The 11,426-nt window shown below is 36.7% G+C and overlaps 1 protein-coding gene across 2 annotated transcripts in view; it reads right to left on the reverse strand.

Annotated features, from left to right (window-relative positions):
- The window catches only part of LOC140232532 (uncharacterized), a 257,587-nt gene that overhangs the window by 196,752 nt on the left and 49,409 nt on the right, over positions 1-11,426 (reverse strand). For both annotated transcript variants that reach the window (XM_072312628.1, XM_072312627.1), the window contains exon 7: positions 1,530-1,595. In XM_072312628.1, the coding sequence (XP_072168729.1) occupies positions 1,530-1,595 (66 nt within the window). The remainder of the gene's footprint in view (positions 1-1,529; positions 1,596-11,426) is intronic.

The following is an 11,426-nucleotide window of genomic DNA, read 5'->3' on the forward strand; positions in this document are numbered from 1 at the left end:
ATGGGATTGGCCACAATTTGTGATAATCAGCTCCATGGCATCAAAAGAAAAGAATTAAAAAAAAAGATGTTGAAGAGAGGGTAGGATGAGATGAATGTTTCTCATCACTGTATTAACCCGAGTTTGCACAATAACGGTGAATTGATAGACCACTTTTGGGTCTAGTTACCCCCTCTCACCAGAGCAATTGCCCAGAAACATTTACCTCCCATTTACGGAGATAGAGAGCCATAATTGGACCAGCAGCCTGAGAACAAGCCATAGTCATCTGAACACACAGGGTAGCAGTACAGAATGTCACAGTTGGGACATCCCATACAAAAAGGGGGAAGAATGGACAATTATATTAATTTGTCCGCTGACCGGGATCTCGGGAGAAAAAGCGCAGAAGACAAAACCACAGGGGGGAAAAAAAAAAGAAAGTGCATCATTAAATGCATCCAACAAAAAAATTGTGTTCCATTCCAGGCAAATTGGTCCCAGAGAGATGGGTGGCACACTCTTGCATAAAGAGATTTAAAGCAGATTGACTGTACAAATGTACATGTTGCACAGGATGTCGCCCAATCTGAATGTACCTCCTCTGTGGGTCATTTTCTTAAGCATGGCTACACTGCACACTGTATGTATGTTCAACTGTCTGTCTGTCTGTCTCCATCCTTTTGCATGTTAGTGTGTATGTGTGTGTGTATGTGTCTGTCTGTCTGTCTGTCTGTCTGTCTGTCTGTGTCTGTAAGTGTGTTATCTTCTGTACAAAAATGAACAATGATTTTGTCTGTCTTGGAGAGCTTGTAATCAAAATGCTTCTTCGTTCATGATCACCACTCAGTGGAAAGAGAAGTTTGCTTGTGGGTGAGCAGAATCATTGCTTCTGGACTCCAAAATTCCACAACTTTGTCGATTAACGGCCATTCTTGATGAAGCTTTTACCTTTCAGGTGGTATAAAACTCACTATCCACAGAAATAATGTCAGCTTAAACATGGCATGGTAACTCACTCACACTTGAACTGAATCAGACAGCATTTAGTTGTGATCAGTGACTGATGAACAACCCACACAATACTTGATGGACTGTATGCAGACCTCCCTACCTTCCTGACTGAAAAAAAAAATAGGGATAATTTGGCTGAGAAGTAGGAAAGAAAGAACAGTTCCCATAGGAGTGTGTTGTCAAATTATCAAGAAAAATAAGAATTTCCTATTGGAACAAGAGCTGGCTGGAAATGGTCAAATTTCAGATTTGTTTCCTCCAAATTTAGAGTGGTTTGGAGGTCTGCTCCATGTGGGTTCGTGTAAATGGTCAATAACCAAATTGAAAGAATTACACTGTCCACACATTTTACACAAAACAGATGCTACTGAGTACCTGAAAAAAAAAGCAAAGCAATTTTTTTTGTTGAAAACACACTGAGTATATGCAATGAAGTACAAGAAAGAATGGTTACAATCACACATCAAGAAGAGCCAGATGATTTGTACGCATATATTCACATTTGTACAAACTTTTTTTCTGATCAGTCTACTCACCGAGTTAATAAGCATGTGGTCATCATCTTCATGGTGACTTCGGAGGGAGTGGTCAAGGTTTGTTCTCTGTTTGAAGACAACAAAAGGAAACAGTTTGTTTTTATCATAAAACGAAGACTTAAGACACAGAATAAACATTCAAAAAAAAAAAAAACACGGGATGAACATGCAAACAAAACACAAGAAGTATTGAGGATGAACCTCACAAGAACATACGTCTGTTTATTTTTCAGGGGTTAACATTCTACCAAATATATACAACTCAACAAACACTATTTCCCTGCATGACGGTGGCACATGTGTTGGTATACTGGATGACCAAATGCAATACATGGCTTTTTGACTCAATCGTGTGCTTGAATTCTCAAAGTTAGTTAACCTAACCTCAGTCTCAGAAATGCTTAGTACCATTTTGAATTCAGAGAGAGCATTGCTTCTAATCTTGGCTTTTAATATTTGTAGGATTTCCTGTATACAGTGAACATTATTGTGCCTTTATCTCTGATGGTAAAATTCAATCCCCATTATTTTGCAGTAACACAGTCAATATCACCAAAGGTCTGCAGTATTAAACATTTCATTTTACATTACTCTGAAAGTGGTCATTTACAAACAGATTTAAACAGGTTTTATCAGTGTGCATAAGGTTTGAGATAAATTTCAGAGATTTCAGGCATTCATGTTCTATTTTTACTTCTACTTCTGGTACCATTTCATGGCAGACGTCAAGCCATAACAAATTGGTTGCTGGCTAGGGTTAAGATTTTGTGCAATCACTAGACACAACATCACACAATCTGTAAAAAGTTAAACATTGCACAATAAATGGAAAACTTTGGAGCACAAGATTTTTTGTTAAACTCTGAGACTTTACCCTAATACAGTTATCATTTTTATATATGCAGCAAAACAAAAGCCAGATATTAGTCAACAGCTGATGGAAATTGCACCAGTTTTAGAGTTAGGACAGTTAGAAAATTGTTACATTGTCAAAGGTAACACCCTGCCCTCTTGATGCCTTACATGTATCTTTGTTCACATGTCATCATTATTTAAGAAGGAAAAGAATTAAACTAAAGTTACCTGCATAATATTCCAAACTCCACACAAATAATGGTTGTAATTTTATGAATAGAACTTTTAATAAAAACCGGCCTTACGATGCTATTCATGGTTACACACACACACACACACACACACACACACGTGCGCACACGCACACAAACACATACATGTACACATATGCATACACAGAGTAAACCTCATTCACCTGCATCCGTACCGTATGCAATCTCTCGGTCAACTTAATATTGATCACAAAACTGCCTGTATCCAATACAATAATAGTCAACTGCTGAAGTTACAATGTATTTCACTTCACACAGAAGAACTGTACATTATAAAAGAATTTCTTTTCAGTAGCATAGCCAGAACTACATGTACATGTATCAGGGTTTCATTTCATAAACGATGTAATAATAACAATTGTTGCAAGAGTAGCAACTTCTTGACGAAACAGCCAATCAGGAAGCAGAAGATTCTTGCCATTATGATAAAACTTGCTGTTGCAGCAAGAGTTGCTACCATAGCAATCCTATGAAAGTAGATCGCTGATACCTTTAAACATTCATGTGCAGAGATTCAGTATAACTCTATATTTCCAGCCACTCACTAAAAAAACAGAAAACAAGTAATCCCTGGAAGATCTCAATGCACTAGAGAAGAGAACAATAGCCTGGACGTCTTCTTGCCCATTATTCCACCCAAACTGCATCATTAGCGACATTTATGAAGACAAAAAGAGATCGGGAATTGCTGAAAACAAGGAATCTCCCCGTACAGTTGCCATATTTGTATTACAAAGCACATAACACACAAAAGCAGAACAAAACAAATCCTTTTCATCACACTGGACTCAGTATGATGGTGAAATACTGAACCAACACAGAACTCTTCTACAGATAGAGCTCACATGGGCAGAAATTGATTGAGCTGTCAGTTACCATGGCAACACATGCATCCTACAAGCAAGTTGTCTTTTTGCTATGGAAGAGCTATCAGTGAACAACATAAACCACTTTTTACAGTAACCCTTTCATTAGACAATGTCGAGAACATTTGGGTTATGAAAGCCATATTCCTCTATCATACACAGTTGGAACTCTTTGTACAATGAACATAAAATGTGACCCAACAATATTCCACACATTGAGCAAACACGAAATTGACTGTATGGGTCTTCATGTCACAGAGTCTCAAAACGGCTGAATCTTTCCTTACGCACAGTGTACTCACTTTACGCAATCCATCACCAGTATATTCCAGTGTTGACTGTGAACAGTCAAACACACCTGACATATCATCCGATTCACTACATGATCTTTCGGAAACGTCTGTATACGTGGGCGAAAGACATTCGGGGTCCGAACTGCCAAATCCGCTGAGAACATCACTGGACCTCATGTTCGAATCCACACTGCTTAGCAACTCGTTGCAAGCCATGGTATGCTGCTACAGTGCTCGCTCATCACAGTAGTCCACCTCCCATTACAACAGAATATTAAAGGTGCTCGACCAATGTCTTTTTTTTTTTTTCAGATTGCAGATTACAACAAAGACTGACCACAGCTTTCCTACACTGCACCATGATAGCTTTACTCTCCGTACACAAACCTTATCTCCCTTTCTATTTTTGCTATCTCACTAGCCCAAGCAACATGTGACATTGGATACTCTAATGTATTGCCAATTTATCATGAGGGTGTAAAAGAGAGCCACTCTCCAGGTCAGCGACAGATATCCCCGTCTGTCCGACAGAAGTGGCAAGAATTAAAGTGGGACTACATATCGAGTGTTTAAAAATGAAATGCTGGTATGGTTGGAAGACGAGAATCCAGACAGTATCCACCCGTCTGCTCAAAATTTGATTCAAAACTCATGTACCTCTGACTTAAAAGCTAAAACAAGAGGAAGAACTGTGTCAAAATGAGCCACATTAGGTAACACACACCTATCAAGGACCCCTTATCTTTTGTAATATACATGTATGAGGTAGACTATGGATAGTTGGGGGTAGAAGTGGAAATGTAGTGATACTGGTACCCTTGAGATATCATGCCTGTATGACCTTGCGATGTGATAAGTTACGACCACCAACACACACTTCCTGACATGGTCACTTCCAATCTTCTACACGTTAATGCTATCAAAATATTTTGCTTTCTTTTTTTTTTTTCTTTTTTCACCTTTTCTCTTCTTCTTTTTCCACATTTTCCTTTCTGCTTTGCCTTGTCCAACATGGGTGGTTGGTGTTTTACACCTAACCCCTAAAAGCTCTAATTGATGCTTGGACAGTGAATGGACATTTTTTGTGTGTTTTATGGACTTCACCTCAATGAGGGCAGGGACAGCCATTGCACACAATCACACACAGACTCGGACACACACAAAAATAAAACACATACACATATACATACATTTTTTTAAGTAGGTTCCATCATATTTCTCTATAGCATTCTTTTTATACTTTGATCAAAACTGATACATCAACCACCATGTTCTGTGTTAGTTTATTTTTTTTGCTCGTATATCCAAGCTGGACATTACGTACCATTATATTTTGTTGTACTTCATGTAATTTCCATTGAGATATACAAAATTGAAATGGGAATGATCAGCTGGTGTTGAAAAGCTTTGCATTTTTCTTGCATGTTGACCATACCACCGAGCGCTGCATTGCACATTAAATGTTTTCCAGTGGGAAATGGAAACAGTAACAGTCAAAAATTTAATATCTGTTACTTTTCTTAATAGTATTGCACAGGAATTTGCACTATTTGGCAAAGACTTTTCGTACTTGCTTCAACTTTCCCTTAAATTGGCTTCGAATAGGTTTTAAATCTGAGTTTCGGGGAAAAAAAATCAGAAAGTAGAAGGGAAAAAAAAGGAATGAAGCAACAGATGTGCTTATATCTATGCCTGTGTCAAGAAGGGTTCAGTTTTTACAGAAGTATTAAAGCCAAATCATAGTTTTCAGACGGGTTTTAAATTCATCTTCCATCATTTAGAATTTGTTTGCATTATATCAAAAGGGTTTACCAAGAAACTTGTCTGGCTGACACGATTTTCCAGGATATCCAGTTGTTTTGGAGTATTTTGAGAGTAAAGGTGTAAAATAATTTTAATAATAATTCAGTAGTAGGTAGGTAGAACGTTACGTGATGATCGATCGTGCCCTAGCAATCGTTTTTTCAACAAGCTGCATGCAATTTCCTCTAGCGTGGAAGATCGGGAGATTCTGCTGTGCCCCGATTTGTCGATTATCAATAATCAATTATGAAAAATCACGTTAATTGTCGAGACCATAATCACATAGGCTCTAAGACTGAAGTATTTCCTGCAAATGCATTAATGTTTCACATTTTTGTTGTCATCCAACTGAAAATGTGTTATTACAGCATTATTTCACACATTTCTCATGCATTGTATGTGAACATTATGGTGCAAAAAACAAAAACAAAAACAAACAGCAGTTCTGCAGGCATATAAGAACTTTTTCTCTTTAAACTGTTCCAGTCTACATACATTGTACAACATGGAGCTCTTCCTAGCATCAGAGCCAATTAACCTCCAATTGTGGGTCAGTGGTGCTCAACTGCTCACTAAGCTGGTCAGTACCCATGTCTAAAATGTGTATGTGTATCAACTGGCCTTCTTCTTCTCAAATGTGATGGTTTCTCTCTCTCTCTCTCCTTCTCACTCTCCCACTTTTTTTTTTTCTCTCTCTCTCCACAAAACTACCTGCACATTTGCTCCGTTCACCTGCAACATAAAACAACATGGCTGGCTTGTCCATACAATATCCGGTAGTCTGAAAGATAGTCCCACATTACTTGAAATACAACACACAAGTTTTGAGGACAGGGACACCTAAATCTACAGTGCAAACCACACAGACACATATTCCACTTATGATTCCTAACAACTATTGGTTTGGGGCTTCTTAGAAGGGGTAATGTTGGTATACATGCACACTGAAGCAATGGATATTCCATAATTTCACACTACTGAAAAAAAAAAAAAAACTAAAACAAAAACAGTAGCCAGAAAATCAATGATTTTGTTTTCATTTGTAATACACTGATGATAAGAGTACTTCCCTATAATGCATTAAAAAAAAAAAAGTCCATAGGTTTAATCAATAAATACCTTTGTACACATATCGTCATGGCATACATGTACAATTGTACCTACTATAAAACCAAAAATTTTCGTGTGTATCTTAATTTCACAAATTTTGCAAGAGCCAAGAATTGAAAAATTGAAATGCATGTTTAAGTTTCTGTCTATAGTACATGCATTGAATCCCAGTTCATGGCCATTTGCAAAATTTTCATGCTACGAAAAAGGCCGCTGGCTCCAATCATGAAAATCTAATGCGCAAAAATTTCTTGCTTTACAATTATGTAGCTAATATGAGCATAGAGATTATGATATACTATAACTTTAGACTTCTATCTGCTGATGATGAGAGGTAATAGCTCTCATAATTATCTACATATATTTTTTCAATTATTTTTTCCATTCTTTCAAAAATGTTAAAGACTTGTCTTTACATATTTCTTTTTACTTTTTCTGTTCTTTCAATAATTCTACAGCTAAGTCCTTCTTTTTCACTACACTCATTCACTCATTTCACTACACTTAATTAAACTTTTCCCTTTGAATACATTCTCCCTCAACAAGATGAATGAAGTATAAATGTACATAAGTATCATTCTGTCTTGATATCTACTTTTTATGAAGTACATGTACATTTATCACACCATGCATTATCTTCGGAACATGTAACTATAGGAGAAATATAGATAAAGTCGTCCACTTACTTCAAAATGGGGAAAATTTGTTTTAAAGCTCATCGAAATTTATCACATGTTGAGAAACTATTCACCAGTCTGAAACTAATATGTGTATGCACAAAAGTATTGAAATAAAACATAATATCAGAATATATGGTGACAGATATAGAATACTTTTCCTGGAAAGGATTCTAAGGAAGTGAATTTGAAGATTTAAAAAAAAAAATCCACTTAAAAAGAACTTGATAATGTCTGTTAAAAAAATCATAAAGTCACATGTAAGAAGCAATTTCTGTAGCAGCTAATAGAAAGTAATAGTGATAATATAAGTAATAAAACCCGTATTCAATCATCTTTTTTTAAAGCCTGTAATGGGAGATCTTGTGTTGGAGGATGAAAAGGAAACTATCGTACGATTCGCTTTTGACATCCATTCTTCCCTCCTGACATTGTCATGGCGACGGAAGTGGAGTATTTCTTTAAAAAAAAAAGTAATAAAGAGAAATCAGGTGCCATCATCCGTGCCACAGACTACAGGGGCATGTCTGAAATAAAAGGGTGCAGAGGATATTTCATGGGTTGCATTCATCTGTGAGTGGTTAAGAAGGTATCTATTTTTCCAGTTGAATAAATTGGAATTGGTTAATTTAGGCACTTTAGCTTCCTGGGTACTTGTGCCAAGGTTCATCCTTACTGGATGTATTGTATTTTGATAATCAAAGGCAACCAATCTTTTGCCAGCTACAGGAAGAAGAACACCAACAACAATAACAATGGCAATAAATGATTTTCACTGTGAAGATGGGGTAAGGTTTGATGGAATAACGCACAAAAGAAAATAATTTTTAGAGTTTATTTTGACCTGACAGAATGAAATTTTAATATGGAGGAAAAAATTTTGGTCATGAAGATAAAGAAATATACCTGCAATCATTTAAGAGCTGTTTCTCTTTAAACTAACCTTGAAGACTTCGCTTCATGATCACAAAACATGCAATGCTGTGAAGACAAGTTGCACAATGTCTAGGGGGAAAAGGTCTATATGAAGATTTCATATTCAAAAGAATATTTGTGGTAATTTCTTTCAAAACAGGCTCTAAAAGAATCTTAAGAATTCAACTTTGTTTTAAAATGTATAAACTTGATAGAAACAGAAAATCTCCATACCAAAATGGTTATGAATTCTATCATTGACTAACAAATTGAAGTAGTAGCTATTGGATGCAATAAATGATGAGCCAAATGTGTGACAAAAATAAATGCTTGAATCATACATTGTGTAAGAATAGTTTCTTTCAAGATCTACTTAAAGTCATTATTTACCATTTGCAGATGGAACAAAAACCCAGCTTTAGTGCTTCAAAACAGTTCTAAAATGAGAGTTAGGGATAGAGACAACCAATGTAAAAATGTTAATCAGTATAATCAATGTTAAGTACCTTTATAAACAAAATGTGAACAATAGTTATAATGAACTGTTTCTAGATCAAACCGTCTACAGTTATGATTTATTGAGAAGAATAGTGATATTTCCTTATATTTTTTGCATTATTGCAAAATGTTTATGTGGTAGGATGTTTTGTGATCTGACCGACACATATGCATCAGATATGATAACTCAAGCACTTTTTAAATCACTGCTCCCAATTGTAAAAAGTACCTTTAAAATAGATTAAAAAAAAACAAAAAAAAATCTGAGTACTACATGGAACTCTGTACCACGGACAGAGCCCTACAATTTATCTGTATGATAATTTTCCTATCTCAAGATTAAGATTGAGCTTCCACACAATCTTGTGATGGTACATTACCTCCTTTCAAGATTGAATATATCATCTGTCACTATTCAATGTGGTATATGCAGTGTATATATGAAGCTTTTGTATTTGTTTGCTCATTAGGAGGGTTCTGAGGCTTGGAGTTAAGTGAAATAGATAAGATAATGGCAACTTCATCTCTGTTGACTGAATGAAAGTTTCATGATCCCCTGCAATCTGTCATTGCTGTTGGTGTTTTTTTTTTTGGGGGGGGGGGGGGGAGGGGATGAAAACTTCTGATCCCGATGGTTCAGATGGCAGAGCAAAGACAAGTTGTCTACTTTTTCCAACACCAATTTTGATTCGGAGAAGTCTCGCCCCACATTGAAGCGTTGCCCGAGTGTCAGAGATTGAGTTTCGACAGCTCTCTTGCACCTTGAAGAAGAGAGTGGGGTAGTGGTGATTTGGTTGGGGCGGGGGGGGGGGGGGGGAGGGTGGGGGAAGAGGGGGAAACAAATGGTACCATCTCCCTGACACTTCCAGGAAAAAACATGAATCCTAAGAACACAATTTGCAGCAGACTGTCCTGTCACCCACATGAATTTTCATCCGACTGCAAGAACCTGAAAACCAACTCTTTTATTAAAGACCATATGCACACAACACCATGTTTCACAATAACATGATAGACACATCCTTTTACAATCCACAGAATGCCTCATTGAGACTAATCACCCTTTATCCACCACACAGACAAATTTAAATGGATGTCAGCACCGCAAATGTGTTGTGTACACACTTGAAATTAGCCAGATGAAATTGGCATTTCATCTGTGCTTGTTGTCCTGGTAAAACCACACAAGCAGCTGAGCAAAGTTAGAGCAGGCTTACACAAATGAAGAAGCTGTATTGTTAACATTCATGTTTTTGTACCACTTACAAAGCCACCTGTCATGCAATGGGTTGATAAAGACTTGAGAAGCAATATGTGGGACCAAGAAAAAAAATGTTGACAAAAAGAACAATGGCTAATATTTTGAGAAGACTAAATTCACCCTGAATGTAATGTGAACAATAGTTTAAATAAAAATGTTTCCAGACTAAACCATCTACAGTTACAGTTTACTTAGAAAGATACTGATATCTCCTTATATTTTAGGCTTTATTGCAAAAATTCTATATGGTAGGATGTTTTGTGATACAACAGACCTACACATATGCATCAAATGTGATATCTTGAACATTTTTAAATCACTGCTCCCAAAGGTAAACAGGACACATATCAAAAACTCCATCACATTTGCACATTGATGCAGTTTTGACAGCAATCCGTCAAAAATCATTCCCTTCAACTGGCTAAGAAATCACAGTTCTTTTTATTACGCAAAGATGTAATCTGACACAAATTCAGATGGATTACATACAGCAAGACACAAGGATCGCTGGCAACACCTGGGCACAGATTGCTGGATTCAAAGGAGAAGGAGACAACAAAGCAAGTGTCGTTCCCATGGCAACCCCGCAGGAGACGATATAAGACCAATACATCCATGTTCCAACACGGTTTTGCCGGTGTGATCACACTGCATGATGTATGGGAGAGATACCCAAGGTCTCAGCCTCATCTTTCCACGGAAACACTGAACGGAATCAAAGTTATCGCTTGCCTTCATAGCTTTAACCCACATAACACCTCACGCGGTAATCCAATCCAACGCACAGCCAGCACAGTCAAATGTACACTTTTAAAAGTGAGCATATTCCAAAAAGAAATCTGAATTCATTGACTCTTAAATGCCAATCTCTCAATTTCTGCGAGCAGCACGCTTATGATGATATTATCTAATATTTGATTTAGAGTGGCAACAGATTTACACCTGTACCTATCAAGTCTTATAGGTACTTTTGTTGCAGAAATTTATTTGCCCCCCCCCCCCATCAAATTGGCAATTCCAAAAATTTTACTGTGAACCCTGAATTGGGGAAAGACTGCATGAAACTGCCTTCAACTCATGACATCTGCAGCAACTTATGAGTTGTCAATCCAAGTATCGATTATAAATACATTAGCAATTCAGAAATTTTTACAATTCTGCAACTCTGATTTAAAACGATGCTCATACAACCACAAAAAGAGCTCAAATGGATGAGATGTTTTTATTCTATCCTATAGAATACCAAAAAATGAATGGTAACAGTTGTAGCAGAAAAAGATACTGTGTAAAGATCCAAATATAAAAATTTAAATTTCTTCTCAGGATAGAAAGAGATCATCATCAATG

This window comes from Diadema setosum, chromosome 9 (genome assembly GCF_964275005.1).
Source record: "Diadema setosum chromosome 9, eeDiaSeto1, whole genome shotgun sequence".
Taxonomy (NCBI): Eukaryota; Metazoa; Echinodermata; class Echinoidea; order Diadematoida; family Diadematidae; genus Diadema; species Diadema setosum.